The sequence below is a fragment of the Tyto alba genome, unplaced genomic scaffold (assembly GCF_018691265.1).
Source record: "Tyto alba isolate M040663 unplaced genomic scaffold, T.alba_DEE_v4.0 Super-Scaffold_7, whole genome shotgun sequence".
Lineage (NCBI taxonomy): Eukaryota > Metazoa > Chordata > Aves > Strigiformes > Tytonidae > Tyto > Tyto alba.
The window spans coordinates 19,138,767-19,162,483 of record NW_024881328.1 but is presented as its reverse complement, the minus strand read 5'-3'; the positions used below and the strand labels follow the sequence as shown (position 1 = coordinate 19,162,483).

At 37.6% G+C, this 23,717-nt stretch overlaps 1 protein-coding gene across 4 annotated transcripts in view; it reads left to right on the top strand.

The window, feature by feature from the left end:
• Positions 1 to 11,969, top strand: part of RBMS1 (RNA binding motif single stranded interacting protein 1) — a 148,251-nt gene extending 136,282 nt beyond the window's left edge. For 3 of the 4 annotated variants that reach the window (XM_042783820.1, XM_042783822.1, XM_042783823.1), the window contains exons 8-14: positions 243 to 292; positions 386 to 479; positions 3,738 to 3,788; positions 5,903 to 6,013; positions 6,565 to 6,645; positions 7,834 to 7,918; positions 11,249 to 11,969. In XM_042783820.1, the coding sequence (XP_042639754.1) occupies positions 243 to 292; positions 386 to 479; positions 3,738 to 3,788; positions 5,903 to 6,013; positions 6,565 to 6,645; positions 7,834 to 7,911 (465 nt within the window). In that variant the 3' untranslated portion in view covers positions 7,912 to 7,918; positions 11,249 to 11,969. Of the gene's footprint in view, positions 1 to 242; positions 293 to 385; positions 480 to 3,737; positions 3,789 to 5,902; positions 6,014 to 6,564; positions 6,646 to 7,833; positions 7,919 to 11,226 lie in introns of all 4 variants that reach the window. The other variant, XM_042783821.1, reaches the window with a different exon arrangement.
• Positions 11,970 to 23,717: the final 11,748 nt, after the last annotated feature.

Sequence of the window (23,717 nt, the reverse complement as noted above, 5' to 3'; positions counted from 1 at the left end):
AGATTGCATTTTGTTCCTCATGCTGGGAACTTGGAAATCTGTAGTCATCACCAATATCACTGACTCTTCACTATATAATTACTTCTGTGAATTAGACTCTCCCTAACTTATAGTAATAAATTATTTAAATACAAATTTTCAGTTAAAAATAGTACAACTAAAGAAAGAGTAAGAGAAATAATTTACAATCAAAATGAATTTTGTCAACTCTTCCTTTTCACTTTTTTTTTTTTTTTTTAAAGGCTGGAATGACACTCACGTATGATCCAACCACAGCTGCTTTACAAAATGGGTATGTTAAATAATGGCATACTAAGAAAAAAAATGTTTGCATTATGAAAAATACACAGAACTGGCATTTAATAAATAATTCTGCATTTTCTAGATTTTATCCGTCACCCTACAGTATTACAGCAAACAGAATGATCACTCAGACGTCTATTACGCCATATATTGCTTCTCCGGTTTCCACATACCAGGTTTGTATTTAGAACTTAGTAGCTGAAATGGTTCATCAGAGCTTATGTTTATTTATCAATTGCTGCAACTGGTTTTATGAATTCTCTAATAATGCTACATTCTAATGAAGTGGCCTCTTCATGCCGTACAGCATGAAAATGATGATCATAAAAACTAAGAGGCTGTTTGTTTCAGGAGGCATAGCAATTTAATGAGATATGTACTGTCTTGCAAAACAAAGTCTAACGTGCTGATAGCTAAAGGTATTTGTAGCCACTCATGCATTTCATGTATGATTTTTCATTCTCTTGGTCAAGTTCTTTTAGTGACAATAATATAGCTTTAAAATAATTATTCTTTATTTAAAACCTTCTTCATTTAGTTAAAATCTGTTTCAAAGCTATCTATTTCTCCATGCTTTTTGAACTTTTCTCCAGGTTGTTTCAATGCCAAAAAAAAAAAATCCCAACAGTAACACCACACGTAGTTGTATAAAGATGTGTACAGAAACTTGCTTGACATTAGAGAAGGAAAATTGAAAAAGAGTTCAAATTATATTATCATTCAATTTCAGTGTTTTTATATAAGGAATAAACCATTTATTAGTCTAGAACTGTGTTTCTAAACCAAAAGACACTGTATTTTGAACAATAAATTAAAACATGAATCATGCACTTTTTTTATTCTTACAGCCCAGTCCAAAGCTTCCTGAAAAGGAATTTTCATAGGTGTCATCTTGAGCCTCCACTAAGGGATATCGACAAACAATTCAACATTCTAAGAAATTACATGGAACAGTTTCTGTACTTTGATATAAATCTCTTAGGAGTGCTCAATTTTAGGGCAAACAACTTTTACAAACAACTTGCATTTAATGCCATTAGTATGGCAGTCTCAGATGTGTGCTCTGTAATTACTAGGTGAGACATGCCAATTATCTCAGTTTAAACTAAATAATCAGCTATTCTGACATGTTACTGTTTAACACATAGACAAAATAAGCATCAGTGATTCAGGTCAAAAATAACTAAAACCAATTAAATTATGAAAATTCTTATCCCTGTCTGTTAGGGGAAGGAGAAGATGCCATTTGTTTTTTAGTGAGCAAGACATGCTGAGTTTTTCTTGTTTACTATGGGCACAAATGAATTAGAAGGCTATGTAGAAGGCATGCAGAAGACTAAAAGAGTCACTGTGGGCCATTTGGTCAGTATTTCCTTGCAGAAATTTCCACATACCCTCCCAATCCAGGTGAGAAGAATGAGAAAGAATTGCCTAATACTAGTTTGGAGGTCTAGTACCTTCTTGTGTGAGCAAATTATTATGTAGGAGGTAAAACAGTGTACTTTGGGGTAAAGGACAGCTGGATTACTTTTATATCAATTTCTGAGGTGACTTATGCAACACAATGTTTGCTTGCTCTCAGCAGACAGTGCTAGGACTGTATTTTTCTATATATTGAATCATTCTGCTTTGTATAGCAATACCTCAAAAATTACAGTAAGTTTTTACCCAGAAAAATATTCCAGTAGAGTTAGCTGCTATTCATTGTTAAAATATAAATTATTTATCAATGTAAGACTTTCAGATACTCAGATTCCAAATAAAAGTTGGAAGTTGGCATGGAAATATACTTCTTAAGAATATAATATCACTTTAGTGGGCTTATTGAGGTAGGCAGACCACAATACTGTATGTTTCCAGAAATGTTGTTACCAGTATTTCAATATATAATGGCATGGAGCTTAAATTATTGTGAATGGAGTTATTAACATCATTATGCTTAAAGTGTCACAGTAATAGGAATTGAAAATTAAATTGAAGTATTCTGTATTGGGGAAGGAACTGGTTCTTGGCCAGAAGAGTTTCACAATTTGAATATTAGTCACATCTTCATTACTGGTCCCTTCTTACTGAAACTTGCATCGTTCTGTCATCTACACAACAAGACAAATCACAAGAGCATGATTTATTTATATTTCTTTGAGGCATGGTATAACCCGTTCCTAGATGTATTCTTATTAAAGGTAAACAAGTTTAAGAATGTTTTGGCCAGTATTTGTTTCTGTAAATCCTGTATACCCAAATGACAGTACTAAGCCAGTTACTATCATAGTATGAGTAGATTAGCCAAAGCTTTAGTCAGGCTGTACCAGTATTTTTGCCTTTAACATTTTGCCTGAAGAAAGGGGAGGGTTCAAGTGGTTTCCTTTTTTGAACTCCTCTTTGCTCTTTTTCTGGTTGAAAAAGAAAAAAAACCCAACAAACTACTCTGATTTGAAAGTCAGTACCAAAAGGAGGAAAGAGATATTTCCATCTTGTAGAAAATACTTCACCTTGATTTTTTTCAAGACTGTCTGTCTACCTGTCCTGTTCACAGGACTCTGCAAATGATGGTAAGAGGTGTTTAAGGGGCTTTAAATGTCCAGCAACAGTGGTGAGTCAGTTCTGCACATGTGGTGCCTTATCCTACACACCTACAGGAGGTGGGGAGGAAACATTCTTACCTTTAGTCTTTCTTGCCACACACTTTTACAAAGAGCTGTTGCAACCAGCTCTTTTGAGTAAGATAACCATATAACCTATTAGTTTACCTTTTAATCTTTTTAATTTACCTTGTCATGCAAAGTTAGGCATCCTACTTCAGTTTAAGTACTTAGGTAGTCAGTAGTTTTGGAGAGAAAGCATGCTAGTTGCAAGAGCAGGAATGCTCATCAGAATCTTCTCCTTTTCCTGTGCTTTGGGAATCACATATCGCAATGTTTTGGAGAAGAACAGTTCTCCCAAACCACGTCCTTGTTCCTGGAACAAGATTCCATCAGAATTCCTGGTTTCTTTTTCCCTTGTGAAAATCCAATAATTTATTTTATTCCGATCACACTAGGAGGCAAATGATGCTGTACCTTCTGAGGTCCAGATTACTTTTCCTCAAAGGAATTTCAAAGACAGAAGGTGCCTCCTTTTTCAAATCAGCAGAAATCTCTCATGCATCTACTTGAACCCTTTCAGTATACTTGATGAAGTTTGAGACCTGCACTAAAAACATAGTTTACTGTTCTGAAAGGTGTATGTAGTATATTGCCTCCAAAACTTGTTTCTGATTTACAGGTATAATAAATGCACTTTTCATAGAAATCAGTGTTGCTCCAGAGAGTGGCTAATTGCATTTAAAAATGAATAAATAAGGGAGTGGGCTTGTTAACATGATCTTTCAAGTTATTACTATATTCAGGAAAAGAATGACTAAAATGAGAAATAAAATACTGATTTTGTTCTAGGTTCAGAGTCCTTCTTGGATGCAGCCTCAACCATATATAATGCAGCACCCAGTAAGTTTTTGTGCTTCTCCATTGTTGTGTCACTGACTGTATAAACACTTCACCTACTTTAAACAACAGGAAACATCAATTCCTGCCCAGTTACTTCTAGATGTTTGACAATTACATCATGGTTAAATCATGGTTTAGAATAAAAAGAGAAACAAAAATAGTAACCTGAATTGGGGCTTCATTTTATTAGGAAGAAAAGAAAGGTGTCTTTGGGGTATCGAGGTGATGAGGACAATTAGAGGTACCAAATCAGCATCCTGAGGAAACTTTTTTTCTGTATTAAAATGAAAAGCACTTTACAGATACTGATGTTTTACATACTGTTTACCTATCAGGAGCTGGAATTGAAGACCCAAGGTTTTAGAATGGGCCTACAATAGGTCAGACTGGATAATTTGTGAAAGACAGATAGATGTAGTGATATAAATGACATTATGGGCACTCACTTGAGAAAACCTGCATAGCTTGTTCTGGCTTCACCACTCATGAGTAATGCTAGTCTCCCTACACTTTTGGCTGTGGCATCTGTACCAGACTGTCAGGCATTCTAATCTATAGTCTCCCATGATATTTTGCATTTTATCTATGTCATTTGTCAATTAAGTACCATTATATCTGAGATTTACTAGGTTTCTTGAGATGAGAATTACAAATAATAACAGGCTCTTTAGTATATGCACTACTGTAGTTAACAAAAAAGTCTGTTTCCAGATATAGAAAGGATATTGTCTTGGCTTTAATTAACCTCTCCATGCAGATTATAGAATGTAAATCTTCTTGGCAGAATGTTTTCTTCTTGTGCATGCAGAGAAGGTGGATACAGAACCAGAACACCCTCTCGCACACTTAACTGTTGCATTTTTTTTTTTATGTTAAACACACATGCACACAACAGGTTTTAACTTTTCTGTCAACACAGCTTTTCATTAAAAAACATCTTGCAAGTCATGCTGTGAAAGACACAAGTTGATATGTTATAATGCTATAAAGTGTGTTAGTTTTACAGGTATACAAGATGAGATTTCACAGTTGAAAATAAAAGATTTAGATTCCTGACTTAAGTTCAGTTTTGGCCTGTGCAAGGACCGGTGCTGTCTTGCTCATTTGCTTTGCAGAGAAGCCTGCAGTCTACAGACAGGAAATTCTTTTAGTGTTTGATGTGCCTGTGACTCATTTAATCTACACTGATCACATGGGTTTTTTTCCAACTATACTCTGCTTTTTTTTCTTGTCTTTTTTTCTTTTTAAGGATTAGTTATTGATTCAAAATACTTGCTTTCAGTGCACTGCAATTATTTCTGTTAGTTTTGAGCCTCCATCAATTTTAATCAACACTTCTACAAGCATAAGTCATACAAAATATTTGGAAATGTGTTTTTGTAGAACATGATTGGTAAAATGAAGTCTCTTGATAACCCTCTGTTTCAGATTACTCTGAAAACTTTACAAGTGTGCCCTCCATATTTAGCAATCTCCAGTGTTTAAAAATGTGGCATATATTTTTAATGAAGGTAACAAAATGGTACAGGAGTGATAGAAGAGCTATCACAGTAGCTAGTATTTAGACAAACAATCAGCATTGCTAACCCACTCTTCTAAAATCTGTGTGCTAATGAAACCAGCCGTTAAGTAGGGCAGCTGTCTTGTGTGTGAACATTGCATGGGATGGGTAGAATTCTAACACAAGTGTTCCTCCAAAGCCTCCTATCCTAAAGATGATATAAAAGTTTCCTCCTAAAGCCTGAAATTCCAAAGCTTAAGCTAAGTGTATCTATATCTGGTAACGTGCAGATTTTTGCTTTAAAATTAGCATCTGGTTAAACTCATATTTTACAGTGTTTTTAGCAGTTGTCTCAAATGCACTGTACATCAGTTTTGTGTTCAATAGGAAGTCAACGCAATTCTTGCCTCGTTACCAAACTCTGCATAACGCATCTGCTCAGGTAGAATATTCAGAATGCCCCAGACCTGCTTCCCGAATCATTGTGTTGGGTTAAGGAGAGTTCTTGTGGTATATCCCCTTGGAAGGACAGTCCATGCTGACTCTCAAATCAAAAATGTAACTAAAATCTGAGTGTTGCTGCAACCAGTTCTTTCTTTCTCTGTTTTGATAGGGTGCTGTACTGACTCCCTCCATGGACCACACCATGTCACTACAGCCTGCATCGATGATAAGCCCTCTGACACAGCAGATGAGTCATCTTTCATTAGGCAGTACTGGAACAGTATGTAGCAATTTAATACCAAATAGAACTTACACGAGTAGAAAATACTGGTGTGGAACAGAAATTGGAAATGAGTAAATAAAAATAGATTAAAAAAAAAATGAAAGGAACCCAGGAAGTAAGTCCAGACTTCTATCAAAAAAGAAAAAATAGGTGGTTTTACTCTTCAGGAAATTAGAGTTGCAGAAAGTAATACAAAGTGTGGAACAGAAACTAAACCAGAAGAGATGCAGGCTAACTTCTAAACTGAAAGACCCTTCTTTTCTAAGCAGATAGAATTAAAAAAAGAAAATATGATGATCAGGATTAACAGAGAAAGAAGAGTTCTTTACCTAGTCTTTGAAGTCTAAATTTGAGTTTTCTCAAAACAGGTATCTCACTTTTCTAAAGGGCCTATTGGTTTCAAACATAAAAGTCTTTCATGTATATTATATATATTGCTTTAGGGAAACAGTCATTATCTGTTAACCAGTATCGTGGTAGGCATTTTGAATACTCTTAAATTTACATTGGGCTTTTACTCAACTTAATGAACTCTGTGTCTTTCTTAGTACATGCCAGCCACAACAGCTATGCAAGGAGCCTACATACCCCAGTATACACATGTCCAGACAGCAGCGGTTCCTGTTGAGGTCAGTATATTTTATAAAAGACCAGATATAAGCGACATGAATATGATATTATTTTTTTTTTTTTGCTAGGAAAACTATTATTTAAAGCCTAACACTGTAACTGTCAGTGTACTGTGAATACAATGTATATTAAAACTAAAAGGTGTCAGTATTCTCAACTAATATAACTAACATTATAACAAAGAATGACCTGTACTTGGAGCAGTCTTCTGTATGAGCATACCTCAGATGAACTTTGTGTTTTGTGAACCCTAACTACCAGTAGGAACAAGCCAGGGGGTTTATTGTAGTTTTGATCTTTAATTTAGTTTTCCTGTGAGCAAACCTCTCTGCCAACAGACCATAATTGTAACTTCTTGCAAAGAATCCCAGTTTTACCCTGGCACCTCAAGTTAGCATGCATATTTGCACAGTCCACTTGAAGAACATAACTAAATGGTAGACAGTAGGTTGTCTACTATTTTACACCCTTTCATAGGTCAGTACTTCTTTAACAGAGGAACTAGACAAGGTATGCATACTAGAATGAGTGCTAGACAGTCTCTTCAGAGCCTATAAGAAGAAAATGTTTCATTTCAAAGTCTGTTTGTCCAGAAACTCCAGAATTTGTTTGGCTCAGTTTATGCATCTGCCCATGTGGACTGGAGAAGGACTTTTGGTAATTAGCTGATTGCACTGTCTGCTGGAGCAATATAGCTGAACTAATTCAGGGGAGTTTCTGGGGGATCTGTGTGCGAAGTCCCTACTACAATTCTTTGTGTTGCCTAGTACCAATTACACCACGGTACTCAAAGCAGTAGTGTTTGTACATGTGGTAAGTAGATCTCATTCTTCTCACTGTCCCTCAAAAGGAGAGGGGCAGAATGCTCTTTCGCATTTGCACATAGAAAATATACTAGCAGTTATTTGCTCCCTCTGTGTATTTATTTCTATAATGTCAAAGGTTTGTGGGTTTTTTTGATTACCATCAAAGCAGCTGAGGAAATACAAGGTTTGCATGAGCATTTTATTTCTATTTCCTGAAATGTAAATCAATGCAAAGTTAATGCCTCAAATTTGGAATACCCCACTTGAGAAATGTTAGAAAGATTTGAAGACTGTTAATTGCATGAGTCACATGGAAATAGAGATTGCAGATAATGCTGCCTGATTTTGTCTCTCATGTCTTGTCTTCCTTTTTATTTGCAGGAAGCAAGTGGTCAACAACAGGTTACAGTAGAGACGTCCAGTGACCATTCTCCATATACGTATCAGCAAAATAAGTAACTGTGAGGTAGGGGCTCATCCTGTCACATGAAAGCTGTGAATTCAAAGATATTTTATTTTATAACTTACAGCACTCTGTATTGAAATTTTTCTTATTTTTTTTAATGTAATATAAATAACACTGATAATATCTGGGGACAGGCAGTGATGTTAATTTGAACTTGGCCAGAATTAGAAGCCAGTAAAGGAAGCACAGGTTCCAGAAGTGAGCTAATGAATGATGAGTAATAGTGTTTCAATAATTTCTCTATAGTATAACTGGATTATGTTGGATTTTAATTTGTTCATATTGGCATCATGCTGTAAACAGGAATAACAGTGAATTAGTGCAAAAATACAAGAATCACAATGCTAAAGGGAACTGTATTTATACATATAAGGTCCTCTAGTTCTGTGGTACATGTAAGATTTGGAAGCAGCTTTGCGACTGACTTACAGACCACAGGCAGGGGGGTGGTCTGGTAGAAATCCTTGCTGACCTTTTCTCCTGAAGACTTCCCTCTTATCCTTTATTCTAGGAAAAAGCAGTTTGGTCCAGAATTTTGTCAATTAATTTTAAATCCACCTTGTTTATCTTTAATTCCAGGGTTTTACTTTCCTACTCCAGGTTTCCTCTGATTTTGCTTGCATGGCCTTTCCTTTTTAACTAATCATTAGCTTTACACAAACTCCTTCCATGCAAAATTTTTGCTTTCTGTAGATTGCCATCCTGAAAATACCGTTTGCACTAGCCATTCCCTTCTCCATCCTCCATGTTTTAAAATTCTGGAATTTAATACTTCCTTAAACCCTCTTTTTCTCAGTGCTTTGTAAGCTAGGTGACTTGACTACATAATTTTTTTAAATCAAATTTTGTAAGACTTTATACTGAAAAATTCCATTCAGCTGCAATAATGTGCTAGAGACCATCTTAGAAGGGTTTTTCTACAGCCCTCGTGGCATTTATTAGATACTGAAAAATCATAATCAGTTATGTGTGAAAAATTTTTAACTGTGTGATATTCTCCCTAAAATGTATAGATCTAACAGTACACACATTTTGACATTACCTTTGATTTTGCAGGTCAGCTGTGCTATTTAACAACACTGTTCTCATCCCCATTATTGGCATAACAACTTCTTTATATGTTCAAGAATATAAAGAAAGAAACAAACCAATGGGGGAACTTTGCACATCCAACAGATGGCACAGTCTGCATAGCACAACATATGACCTGTGTTTATTATTGTAGTCTGGCCAAATGCTGGCATCTAGAGGAAGCCCACATCCTTGATTTGCTTCCAGGGCAGGGAGAAAGCAAAGCCACAGGCTCTTCTTGTTACCCATCTCCTAGTGTTAAAATCATGACTCCTGCACGTTTCCCATGCCAAGGCAGTTGGCTGGTGTTAACTGCTTTTCAAGGAATTATTTGTTTTGCCTTCAGTCTTCCCTGTGGGCGTGTAAAACCTCCTTACCAATAGAGATCTGTGGTAGACAGTGAAGCGTAATCCTGCCTGTCATCTCCCCATCCTGCGTCTCTCTCCCAGCCTGTCAGTATCTTTACCATAGACTGGGGCCAGGCAGGAGGAAGCAGCGTTTAGTCTCCTGAAAGGATGAGATGTGTTGCCATCTGAGACACATTTCTTCTCTGTGTAGAATACCAAGCTCTGTGAGTAACTCTGTGTCCCAATCCTCTATGTATTTTATTCTTCAGAGAAGCACCGTTACCTGTATTTATATGCAGTAGGAGCCAGTGAAATCATGGAGTGGTTTGGGTTGGAAGGGACCTTAAAGAGCATCCAGTTCCAGCCCCCCTGCCACAGGCAGGGACACCTTCCACTAGACCAGGTGGCTCAAAGCCCCGTCCAACCTGGCCTCGGACACTTTCAGGGAGGGGAATCCACAACTTCCCTGGGCAACCTGTTCCAGTGTTTTGTCACCCTCACAGTGAAGACTTTTTTCCTCATATCTAATCTAAATCTGCCCTCTTTCCATTTACAACCATTACCCTTTGTCTATGCCTACACTCCCTGTTAAAGAGTCTCTCCCCATCTTTCCTGTAGGCCCCCTTTAATTACTGGAAGACTGCTTTAAGGTCTCCCTGGAGCCTTCTCTTCTCCTGGCCGAACACCCCCAGCTCTCACAGCCTGTCCTCATAGGGGAGGTGCTCCAGCCCCCCAATCATCTTCGTGGCCTCCTCTGGAGTCCAGAAATCTATGTCAGCAGTGACTATGGCAGTGGGCACGTGGGGAAGGTTAATATTACTGAGCTGATTTCAGCCTCAGTGTATGGCATTTGGTATTTCTGTCCCTGGAACTTGTTGGTACTTGTCATTTTTCAGATCAGTGAAGGGGAGGGAACTGGCGGTTATTTTTTGCCCTGAACACAGGGAACACTGCAGTCTCTTAATTGCTGTGGCTTCGTTACTATTGTCAAACTGAAACTTCTTTCTAAATGCACGTGCAGCACTTTTGGGAATGTCCTGTTAAAAGTCAATACACATATTGCCATAGATAAGGGATAAATGACAACTAGCACTTTTGCACAAGTGGATGCAGTCAATCAGAAATACACAGCATCTTTACTTTGCCAGCTACATTTAATAACTTCATAGCTTCTTTTCAAAAAGTTGCTATGTGAAAATAGTCAAAGGGACTTGAAAAAAAAAAAAACACATTATAATTACATATCGACCTATAAATGTACAAGCCTTAAAATACCAGACTTTGTCTTGACTTGAGAAATTAAAAAATTGTCTAAACCTTTTTTCATTAGCTAATTTTTAAACCAATATGGCGATATAAGACAACGCAGTGAATTGAAAAGTCTTCCTTCAAATTTAATGAGCCCTGAATTGCTGTTAAGTATTAGCCATCATGAAGGCACAGTAGCTGTCTCTGCATTAGCTGTTGTACATAGCCTCCCTGAGGCTGCATCAAAAGAAAGTTGTGTTCCCTTTCCAGAGATCAAAAGCCTTGGAGATGCCACAGGAGTAAGCTCACACACTCTACCACTTTTGGCCAATTAAAAGGAAATAACAATAACAAAACAACAAAGAAGGGAATAGTTTTGAATTCAGTCTCACAGTTCCCCATGGGAACTCTGCATGCTGAACAGGTATTAAAGATAGAGGGGAAATACAATACAGGCTATATCATGGCAGAGCGCCTTATCCTGGGAAGGGCCAAGCACCTGTAGTGCCACCTGTGTTATTTCTCAAATTTATACTCAGATTCACTTAGTCTTCTCACAGTTGTCTAAAATAGGAAATGGCAAATCATGTTTTATGGACAGCTACACTGGGAAAAAAGCATGCAATTGTAACTCTCCTCTAGCTCTGACCTTTCTGTGTTACAGATGTCCAGTGTTGACCTGGCCTGGAGAAGGGTGCAAAGGCTGAAACAATCATGGATTTTACTGATCAATTGTGCTTTAGGAATTATTGACAGTTTTGCACAGGTTCTTGAAAATGTTATTTATAATGAAATCAACTAAAACTATTTTTGCTATAAGTTCTATAAGGTGCATAAGAAAAACCTTAAATTCATCTAGTAGCTGTTCCCATGAACAGGTTTATTTTAGTAAAAAAAAAATTTTTATCAAGTGTTATGACGCAAAAAAAATATTCAAATTTCTGGGTATGCACAGATGACCACGAAGACTTATTCATGTGCATGACAGAATTTGTGTTTTGGTTTATTTTTATTTTGTTTATTTCGTTTTTGGGTTTTTTTTAATTGTATGAAATGGGTTTTCTGAAGTTTAAAATAGTAAAACATCCAAGATGATGTTCTGTGCTTGCAGTGTGTGAGTGTTGCTTTAGTGCAGTGTTGCAGTTATAGTGTCTGGTCTTTTAGCTTTCTGTTTTTCTTTTAATGTAGTGTGAAGTGTCTTATCCTTTTCTATAAATTCCAATTTGCCTTAAATCTTTCAATGCTGTAGCTGTTTCAGTAAGTAGTCCAAACTAATGGTGTAGAGTGCTTTGACCAAATGAGCTGGTCTATTATGCCTTGTAAAACAGCAGCATAGGGCTTTTAAAGGTAGTCAATAAAAATTGCTGAAAATTTGGCTTTTTTAATGTGTAGTAAGTGTTTTTAATGATTTTTCACATAATATGTAAGGTAGTGAAATGCAAGAGGGGAAAAAATGTTTTGTGTGAAACACATTTTCTGACTGGGGAAATTTTAATAGGATAAATTGTTTGTAAGGCCATATGCCAATAGTTCCCTCTGGTAGTTTGAATGATTTAGGAACTCTGCTGTATGATGCAATGTAAAATCTTTTTTTGCCTTTTTTCAGAAACTAACTTGATGTTCTAGTTTTAGCATAGGTAGAGTAGGGAGTTTGGGGAGGGAATATCACCGAATGTTTTTGTCCTTCCTTTATACTAATGATAGTGCTTTAGGATGAGGATTGTGCTGAGACTTAGCAAACAGAAAAGTTGCTATTACAGCAAAATGGCAAAAGCTAAAAGACTCGTTTTCAAACATACGCTGAGATGTAAGTAGAAGCATAATTGATTGGGTACTAGCTCTCTATAGTAGGTAAATAAAAATAAAAAGACTTGGCACTTTTAAAAGGTAACTTTACCAAAGAACAAAGAGCCAGTAACCAATAATTCTGATTTGTCTCAGCATTACGTCTTCTGTACTCTTTATTTTTGCCGGACCAGTTTGCGGTTAGGAGAATGTGCCTTTTTTGTACATTTGCATTTAGGTTTTATAATTTTAATTGATGTATGGACACAAAAGCATGAAGGAAGACTTGGATCCAAGCAGTGCCACACTTTACATCATCACTACAAGTGTTAAGTGTAAAGAAAACCAATTTTGAAACTATGAAATTCCTGATTCATAAATACACAGTTATTTGTACTACACATATTAGATAATTCACTGCTACTAAAGCTCTTTATTACAATTGCATATGTTTTAAATCAAATGATAAATTAAGTTGTCTTCCAAAACTGTGTACTTCTCTGGTCAGCTGTATATGATCAGTTATCTACCTCAAAGTTTATTTCCTTTTGTATTGGGACAGGTTGCTGGCCCTCCCTGTTTCCACAGACCAAATCATCCTAGCTCGGGAGCTAGGCCTAAGCAGTTGTTTCTTTCAAGTATTTTTTAGTTTTTAAATTTTGTGTGAGTATTGGAGTATAGATGTCGGTGACATTTCATAGTTTCAAAAGTAAATTGCTGCTCTGAGAAGTGTAGATTCTAGTGAAATACATAGTCATAAGAGATGTGTTTTTGTTTTTTCTTTTTTTAAAAAGTTGTGGTATTATTGGTTCTATGCTCCCTGGAATATTACTGCTTTGTAAAAGTCCAGACTTCCTGCAGCACCTTGCCTGTATCTGGTAACTTTCCAAACCTAGATCTCTCACTACTTGATATTTTTGCGTTAATTAAAACTGCAGTATGATAGCTGTGTTAGAGGGAGGGAAGAGCTGCTGCCAGAAATGTCTGAACTAAGTGCCATACTCATTGTCTGGGTAAGATTTGGGAAATTTAACCTCTGTACATAAAGAAATAATCAGTTACTTAAACATCACATAGTAGACAGCCATTAAATTATAAAAAATTAATTTATGAAGAAAGACCTTTTGTACAGATTGAAAAAAAAAAAAAGATTTTCATAGAGATATCTATATGATCAAGAGAGTTAATTTTTTATTTTTGTTTTACTAGTGCCACAAACTTGCCAGTGGTAACTTATTTGTCCGGTTCAAGATAACTCTGTAGTTTTGTTTCCTAGGACTTGTTGTTAAACGCCAAAAGACATTTTTGAACTGTAAATTTGATTAGATTGTTAGCTTTTTTCTGTTTTATTCCTTTGAAAACTTTTGAATAAAAAAGATCCAAAAAAATGAAAATGCATTGTCTTTTTCCTTCAGCCCTTCCTTTATTGGGGGAAACCCCAAACAGGTTATGGTAAAACCTTTGTGTTTATTTTGAAGTGCTCAGAGTTGTTTTCTGCATTACAGTCTGGGTTCTTCTCTCTGTCTTTCATTAAAATCAAATTTTAACTCTTTCAAACATTACAATGTAACTTTCAGACAAAACAGGGAAAGATGTATGAAAAATGATGATGAAATCTGATTTGAATGCAGGAACTCTGTTGTCCTCTGTGTTACCCTGCACACTGTAGTTGTAAACACAAGCCAGTTTTCTAGAAGCAAGGGTGGAGATGAAGGGTCACTTTGGTAGTTCGTAGCATTGAACTGCTGCCTAAAAGTGCTTTCATCTTCCCAAGCGCAGTGGCGTTGGCTGGCATACCCGCTTCTGGAGAGCAGAGGTGATACTTCACTGGAGTTCAAAATGAACCTGAGTGTTTGCCTTCCAGCTGCAATCTTGAAGAGCTTTATTTCCTTAAAGATAATATCTGATTTTATTATCCTTTTGGCAAGAACACTACTGCTGCTGATGTGTATCAGCATCCCAAAGCAAGGCTTGGGAAAGAAAGAGAGGAAAATACAAACCATTGCATCTCCTCAGCCAAGTTCTTTACCAATTGCATGGTCCTCAACGTGGCTTTGTATCGATGCGTATGGCAGGAGCGGGGCTCTGACCTTGTCCTGGGCTCCCGAGGGTGCACCCAGTGTCAGGGAGCAGTGCCTGGGTGGGCTCCTGTGCCTCGCTACCGGCGCTGGATCAGCAAAGGGGATGCGTGCTCGCCGCAGGCTGTGCTGCCCTGGAGAACCCTCTGCCCCTGGGGAGACGGTCCTTGATGTTATACTCCTGGTTTTCACATATCCCAAGGGCTCTGCCAGCCCTGCAACTCATCGGGTTGGCTGGGGTCCCAGCACGCTGCCGGCAGCACACAGCCCAAGTCTTCCATCACACAGTAGTAATACAAGAAACTGAGTGGATTTCCAGTGGAGCTAGTGAAAGGGGCTCACCTAGAGGTTAGGAAACTTGATTTACATTAGTTTATGCAGTAAAGACATCCTTGACAGTGGTGGCTCTTCTTATTAATGAAGAGAAAGAAACCTCACGCTGTATGCCACTAAATACGTTTAGACTCCTGTAACTGAAGAAAAGTAATTTTTACCATTTTGTGGTATTTAAATACTGGCCCAGTATGTTGCTTGTCTAAAATGCAGTGGATGAGAAGATGAATACAGAAAACTTTTAAAGGGTTTTGTTACATTATTCCTGTTCACCACCTTACTGAATTAATCTCAGATTAATAAGCAGTCTTTTTGAATTAAGTATTAATACTTCCTTACAAAAGCTATGTGTAGTAGACTCAGAATAATGCAGGTTGGAAAGGCTTTTTGCTATCTGTTTGCTTTTCTAATTAGCCCCATGATAAACTTAGCTCTCTTACCATAACTCTAAATATATTTGATAAGAATGAATGCTTTCAGATTAGTACTTTTTGCCTGATCTAATAAGGTTATGTGTATCATTTCTATCAGGAAATCTGCAATAATGCAATGTCTTCGTGTAATATACTTTTATTATATATAATAAAACTCATTACCAACTGGCTAGTTGAAACATTGACTCCATCCTGTTGCATACAAGTTGTTTTGAACCCTATTTGCAAACATGCTGTTAATAAAATGTTTTACCTGTTAACAAATACTGATAAGCATCACATTCATGTGGGATGATTTTATACTGATAGAAATATTTCGTGCAAGATTATGCACAGACCCTATTTTTTGTCGGTTGTTAGTGATTAGAAAGTAGCCTTTGTTTAGGTGTTGAACAAAATCTTATCTTCCTCTTCTCTAAATTAACTAAACTGGGCAGGTGCAAGACAAGTCCAAGCAATGCATTAAAAGCAGCGTAACAAAGTACTGTTGATAGCTGAGCTGTGCTAGTGACTGCATATACTGGACTGTAATATTTGTGGAGTAAGTCAGAGTAGTCTAAAGCACTTTCCTGGTACCTTTTGTCAGGTTATCTCAGGAAAAAAAAACAAAACAAAACAAAAACCAACCAACCAACCAAACAAACCAAACAAACCAAAAACCTTCCCTTCTAGCTTTAATTCTTTAATTTATGCTATGGTACCTCCACTATGCTAGACGAACTTGATGATTGACTAAAACTGTGCCACCTCACTTTCTGCAGCAACAGCTAACATCATATGAGAAATCTCTTTTATGTGCCAGAATATTTATATGAGTCTGTACTCCTATTCCTCCTGTGCACACTTCACTGCACTTGTTCCTTTTGCTTTGATCAACCACTCCAAAATTATTTGCAAACTTTCATATGCGTTGGAATAAGATACTCAATCCTATCGTGTCCAGCAGTGTCTTACTGTGAAAGCCAATGTGTTATTTGGTGGCATTTAAGACATGTATGCTGTTCCCTTCCAAACTCTTGCAACACTGACGTACTCTTTCAACTGTGAAAGATCAGCTGTATCATTCCCTAGCCAACAAATTCTGGCATTGATTAACCCAAACAAATCTGAGGTTTTTGGCTTTCAGACTTGGTCCATTAATTCTATCCAGAATAGGGGTTAGGATATACAAAACCTATTCTGTTTGGCAACTTCTCCTCCAGCTACTAAGAAAAGCCAAGCTGGTGTCTGAACAGTCACCAGAGGGAGTGTGTAAAAGCCTGCACGTGGAATGAGTCAGTCCTTCCTTTTCAGGACCTCTCTAACTGCATCTACCATCTGAGAAACCTGCACGGCCCATTTCTGTAGTAAAGAAGAAATCATATAAAGGAAAATACTACTGTTTTGTTTTTGTTTTTTTTCCTATGTCCAAGAAGAAAGGACAGCTTGTCAACAGTCAAGCTTTAATTGTTTAACTTATCTCACCTTTTCAACAGTATCCACTCACTCAGTATTTACATCAGCGGTACTCCAAATTCTGCTGTTTCATTGGTTTCTCTTCAGCTGAATAATGTGATCTCTGTCAACAGCTTCATTGGGACAGAATGAGGTTTTGTGAGAAATAAAAAAATGAAGGTGTGTGGCACCCTAAAGACTTCCCATATGCATACTACAGGTGTTCAGATCAACCTGCTCAGGCAGTTTTCTAAGTAGCTTTATTGTTTTAGAGCCTAGCATGTTAGTGTTACCAAGGGAAAAAATGTTTGGAAATTTATTTCTGTGTGTACATACTGCTGATCCTAAAGAAGTAATCTGCAGCAGGAATTTACCCCAGTATTATCACCACCTGAAATTCACGCACAGGGATGATCTTTATAAGCAATATTTGTGAAGCACTTAAGGTTAATAGACTAAAACAATTGTTTACAAGAATGCTGAGAAAAAATTTACTAGTAAATAGTATGTTTTGGTAAATAGTTTTAGCTTTTTGCAAGCACAAATAAAAAATTAATTTTCCCTTGTGTACTTCAGTCTTTCCCCAATGGGAAGTACTTTACCACCAATGAAGAAATATCCTGCTAATTTTTTTTTTGCCTTCCAGTGGATGTGAAAAATATGAAAATGCGTTTACAGGTATTTGTTACATCCTTGATTTTATATCAGTTTGTTCGGGTGTCTTTATACTGCTTACAGATTAACTTTGAGACTGGTTATACATAACCAGGAGTGTAAAGCATTTATTTATTGTCTACCCCACAGAAAAGAAAGGTAGGATTTCACAAGCCGTTAGGCTAAGCATGAGTATGCTCACTCAGCGTGGTACCCGGCGTGGCTTTGCTGGCCAGGCGGGCATCAGGCAGGAGGGGAAGGAGCAGTCCCTGGAGCAGACCCTCAGTGTTCCCACATTTTCATCTTCTGCCAAGCTCTGTCAGTGCCCCTGGCACTGATGACTTGCCCCAACCAACCAACCTGATGCTTCCTGACTAGCCTCACTCTTTCCTTCCTTTAGGTTTTATACCTTTTCTGTGTTGCTGCTTTCCCTCCTGAATCCTTGAGGTACTGGCAATCCTATCCCAACAGCTCTACCTCTGTATGTAATTTTACCTTTCGTATCTCTCCATAGACTTTTTCACAGCTTTTTTTTCAGCATCCTGAGGCAAGGTTATGCATCTGGGCGGGATCAGAGCTGGGCCTTGGTGCACAGGTAGCTACAGCCGTGGGAGGGGAGGGAGGCATATGGCACGGGCTGCAGTGAGGGGTGATACACTCCGGGTCTTCCTCATGTCAGGAAAACATCATTTAAGTGCAGCTGGAGGAGTGGGTATTCAAAGAGCTCTAAGAGGGGCTGGTGTAGCTTGGTAGAAAAAAATGCTCTGGAAGTTATCATAAGTTCATGAGCTTTCAGCCCTGATCTGCTTGCTTTCCGTAGTTCAGTAAGTTCCAACTGGCAGTAGGCAGAGGGTTCATACCTGAGTGGGAAGGCAGCAGCTCATCAGCAAGTCACAGGCTTCACCTAGAGAAAAGCTCATTGCCACTTGCGTGGTCGCTGTACCATGAGCTCTTGAACCACAGAACTTACTGAGCAAGGACAGCAGTAAAGAAGTAAGCTTGTGTGCAAGAGTGGGAACCCTTGTTTTTAATTTGTTTCTTAGTAAACTATACTTGTATTTAAGAGAGTGCTCTAGTTCCATCTTCACTGTAGTGTCTCTAGAAACAGCAAAGCTTTACCCTCCATTCTAGGGCACATTTTGTACTGAAGTGATGAAAATCTGGATATGCAGTTATTAAAAAAAAAAAGGAATTAAGAGGTTCCAGGAATTCCTCTTCTGAAAATATTTTGCAGATGACACTAGTCAGTCATCTCTGGGAAAACAATTCAGGACAAACCATATACTGCTGTGTGCATTACAGTAAGCATGTGCACAGCTTGTCTATTTGAGATGGTGATCATCTGATCAGCCCCGCAATGCATGGTCAGCCCCATTTCAAGGCTGCGATTAATTTTCTAAGCAATGCTGTGCTCATCAGCAAGCCCAACCGGTGGGACCTGTCCTTTTTTTGACTGGACTCATGCAGGTGAGTGAGTGGCACAGAGCCTTGGGCTCAGGCTCTCCCCACCGGAGCTGCCTTTGGCTGCCTCTGGCTGCTAGTGCAGTCGGGGGGACAGACGGGAGAGACCCCTGCACCTCAGCTGTCCCACGGCTGCTCTTCCTGCCTAGGAGCTTAAATAACTTATCTTGCAGCCACCAGAGGGCATCTTCGTTATAAACTGAAATAATCTAAAAAGATGAACTCCCATTCAGAGTATGTAATGGTGCATTTATAGTTACCTATTATTAAAAGCAAAACCTCATCCTGCCTTTGCACAATACAGTGCAAGTGCTCACATTTCTAATAATGTGTTTTTACTCATTAAGACAGCAATAGGGTTGTCTTTATCATAGGAAAAAAATGCCGTAATTTTATTTTGGTTAATGAAATTCATAAGGGTGCCTTCACTGCACAGCAGGCAAGGAAGGAGAAAAAAAAGAAAAAAAAAAAAAAAAAAGAAGTAGAATCTAATCAAAACCACAACATCACCAAAACCACAAGTGCTCCAGGCAGGGTCAGGGAGAATTGACAAGTAGCTTGTATGTGACAGACAAACACAAAAGGAGCCAAACAGCAAGGGAATTCTGGAGAAGTCAAGCAGACTGCAAAGATTCAACCCAGACCAGACCGAGAAACCTTTTTCCCATTAACTCAAAGCCAGTCTATTTGCATATACTCTTGGGAGCATCCTTTTTATTATTATTATATTTTTGTAAGAGCCAATACAATTGAAAATATATTCATTCAAAACACAATGTAAAAGAAACAAATACCTTTTCAGGAAGTAAATAAAGCTCTCAAAATAAATTGATATCTTGGACACTAAATGAAGAATCTATACTACAAAACAAAACTATGCAAATTATTTGGGGTGATACAGAAAAGGCTGCTCATTTTTCCAAAGTTCATTCAAGAAGACCTTTCAGTGGTTATTAAAGATGACTTCTTATGTATCTATCCAAATTACGAATACAGATAGGGAAAGGGGGAGTAGAGGACAACAGAAATACTTATATTTGCTGACTCGTGTCTTATCTGTAATAAAGTTTGAATCTAATGAATGAATTAACCATAACCCACAGAGGATGTTAGTCCTTTGAGTCTCAGAAGCTTTTTGTAGCATTCCTTTTTGTGAAGGACCGTCAGCTTGCCTGCACATTTCAGACGGTTGTGTTCACCTCTGCTTCTGCTGGACACTCAGCCTTATACTGCATCAGCAATGCCCCAGGCAAGGCCAGTGACTCTGACCTACACAATCTTTCTCTTAGATGTGGACTACAAGAAGCATCTGTTAATCTCTGCTGAGGATTTTGTCACTCTTCAAAGTAATTGGATGAATCGTTTCTGGACCAGGCCAGATTGCTCTATCAGGCACAATAAAAGACCCAAAGAGCAACCAGAACAAGTAGGACAGTTCATAGGCAGTCATGAATAAAAATACTGTAAGTCGGAAATATAAAGTATTTCTCTGTTTTGCATACGCCCTAGCCTTAGGCCAAACAGTGCACAGACACAGATTTGAATTTCTGGAAAAGGATCTGACACAGGCGTGTGTCTGCAATTGTTGAGGATTGCTTTTTATATTGAATGAGGATTGGGAGAAAAAGACACAAATCCAGATTTTTTTTTTTTTTTTTTTTCAAAATTTCAGACCTGAAATCTTTCCTTCTCTGTGTTTTGGTTTTTGTTCTTTTATTTTCTTTATAGTCTTCAGTACTTGTGATTATCTTCTTTTGGCATCCACCTCAATGTCAGCATGACTATGTTTGTCACAGGTTTTATATGCTGCTGCAAGCAGGACTCAAATTAGGATTGGTGTGACCAAAGGACAATAGCTCTGCCAACAAGACAGACTTTTTTTGATCTAACTAGCAGATGCTCTGCTAGCGTCTCTCACTTCTTTGCCTCTCTCTTGCCTAAAGGACTGAAACCAGCCTGTCAGTGTGATCATACTCACAGGAGCTACAACTGTTTGCACAAGATCTGAATCTAGCCTAATATCTACTTTAATAAATGCTTCCAACAGCTACTTGTGAAGGCTCTGATGGTATATTCTATTCAATATATCATAGCTTTAAAAAGCAAAGATTTTTCCAGAAATGGCTACTCTTTTTATAGCAGCTATTTTGCACCCTAGTGGATTATTTTAGATAGTAACAAATTGTTCCTGCATATCTCTGGTCATCCATCACTGTCAAGAATAATATTGCAGGGGGAGGAGACTAGAAAGAGACCCTGCTGCAATTCAAACCTTGAATTTCTTTTTCTTCCCCTCCGCTGTTACTTGACAGTAATTTTGGAAGAAGAAGAAAAAACTACCAGACATACTAAAGACCTGGCATAAAATATTGGACCAGCTTTTCAGGTGTCACTGAGGGACAGTGGGTCTAGAGGTGTCTCTCCAGTCCAGACTTAAGAAGATCTTAGCTAGCTTTAGCCTTTCAAGCAATCCTGAAGGCTACTGACTGCCAGTCATCCTGACAAGGTGATGACTAATGGGGACAATTAGCTCCCTCCCCTAACATGCTGTCTGTCATGGCGATTTGAAGGGGAGTAAGAACGCTTTTCCCTAGGGAAACAGGTTGGCAAATGAGTTTAGGTCTGTTAAAGCTTTAGTGTAGTTTCATATTAACAAAATGTCAAAAAGTTTTTCTAATGAAGAGCAGGTTCAGGACTATATTGTCTGCTCTGTAAATTCCTATTTAATTCATATTCACATACTGAAAGATTCCCTCTATAGCCAACCTCTAATTCCACAGGAGTAAGCTGCAGAATTTCCATTAACTCCAAAGGGAGAAAGGTACAGTTTTGTGTTGTCCACTTAATAAAGTAACAGGTTTTAAGTTTTAACTAGTTAGGCTGTATAGGATGAGCTAAAAAAAGAAGCAGCCATCAGTAATTTAACATGTTTCTATCTCTTTCAGAATGGTGTTTCCACCTTATAGACAGAATTTAGACGCATCTGATTGCTTATTATTCATTATCACCATTATCCAGCTGCTAATCATTAAAATTAATGCTTACAGAAGTGTCTTGCACCACTGAAATACTGATTTTAGCACCCATTTCTCACAGAACCTTATTTTCAGATCTGCTGAGTGCCCAGAGAAGGAAGATCAGCTTGTGATGTATATTCACTGCTGAATTTTAAGACCCAAAGTGCCTTCAGTTGGGCAAGTTAAAATTTTTCCTTAGTTCACACTTCTTAGTGAACAAGCTTTAGTATAGCTGACCACATGGATCTCAGCAGAACTTGCTGAAAAGAAAGGAGAAAGATAAAGCAGTTACCACCACTGAACTAGACTACTCTGTACTGTGACCAAGAAGCAATCAGACTATAATCTAAGAGCCACTGTGGGAAGCTACATGACTAATCTGTATTTTCATTGTGTGACTGGTAGGAGGAAGGAGGATGTAGCACAATAGTCAATTTATTGGAAGAACAATGTAGTCATTCAACAGGGCATTATTCTGAACTAATTTAAATGACAGTAGAGCAGCCCACTCTTGCCTTAAGAAAACACGAGTCATTCAGATTCCATATCTAATAATGAAATTGTTTCACTGACTTATTTGTTGACATAAATTACATATAGCTAATATGTTCCTGTTGCAAACCCTGAGGACTCTTTGTTTATGCTACACGTGAATGTATTCTAGCACATGAATTACTATCCTCCTGCTTGCTTCTTGGGCGCCTCCAGAATAAGTAATACGTTGGCATAACTTTGCCATTTGTCAGCCAGCAGTCTGGTAGCACATTTGCTCGTCAATCTAATTTTAACCTTTTCTCATACGAGCACTTGGTATTTCATGTAAATCAACCAGACAGTCTGTCATTCAATAGGATACTATCTTCATAGTCTTCTAAACTATCATATGTGTTCATTTTTAAGTAGCAGAGGAAAAGTAAAACTAATATATTACTTCTGGTTTCTTAATACCAGAATGCCAGGAATCTCTTTATTACCACAATAGAGACAAATGATATGTCTAGCAGAGGTTTTGGAGAATGGGCCTGGTAATGCATTCAGCACTTTCTGAATTGAAAGGTCTGTCCTGAATGGGAAGTAGTACAATGCATAGTTAAAGCCTTCATAGCACATATTCTAGGTCTGTTCCTATTACCACTGTATTCTGCAGATAAGAATACAAAAAAATACATGCAACTGATGAAATAAAAAATTATTTATAAATAATTACTCTGTGGTTCCAACAAGTTTCTTGATAAAATACTGATGCTGACTGCAAAAGAGAACAAAATTAATTCTGAAATATACATAAGTTTGTGAATTCTCATTTCTTTTGATAACTTGTGTAAATAACATGAAAGGTTTATTGACATATCCTTTACTTTATAAGGTTTTTCAGAAACTGATTTGGCTAAGAAAATAGCGTGGTTAAAGTTTAGCTGTTTTATCAGGGTTGCTGTAACTATGCATAATTTTAATATCTTTTATTTTTTAGACACAAATGAAGGTCATAGTCCATTTATCCAGCCTAAAACCCATTCTGGCTTTTTCAGATATTCTACTGAATTAAGAATGTTTAAAAAAAGCAATTGTAAAATTGTACTGAAATGACCTGTGATGTCTGCTAAGAATTCAATCCCACGTGACACCTATAATAGTTCACTGCAAGGTACGATAGTTAACTGTTTTAATAATTATGAAAATTATAGTTTGACTGACCTAAATTTTCCTTATTAATACTTTGAGTCTGTTAGACTGCATTACATTTCACTCCACTCAGGCTTATGACTGATAAAATAACGCTACATATATTTAATACTAGATTCTGTCTGAATAGTAATTTATGACACCGTCCTTGGTCTGGGGCAGACCCTGAGTGGTGCTGGCATTTCCCCCCAGCACGATGCTCAGTAATCTCCTTAGCAAAGAGCAGAAGCGAAGCTCATTCACTCCTGTAGCGT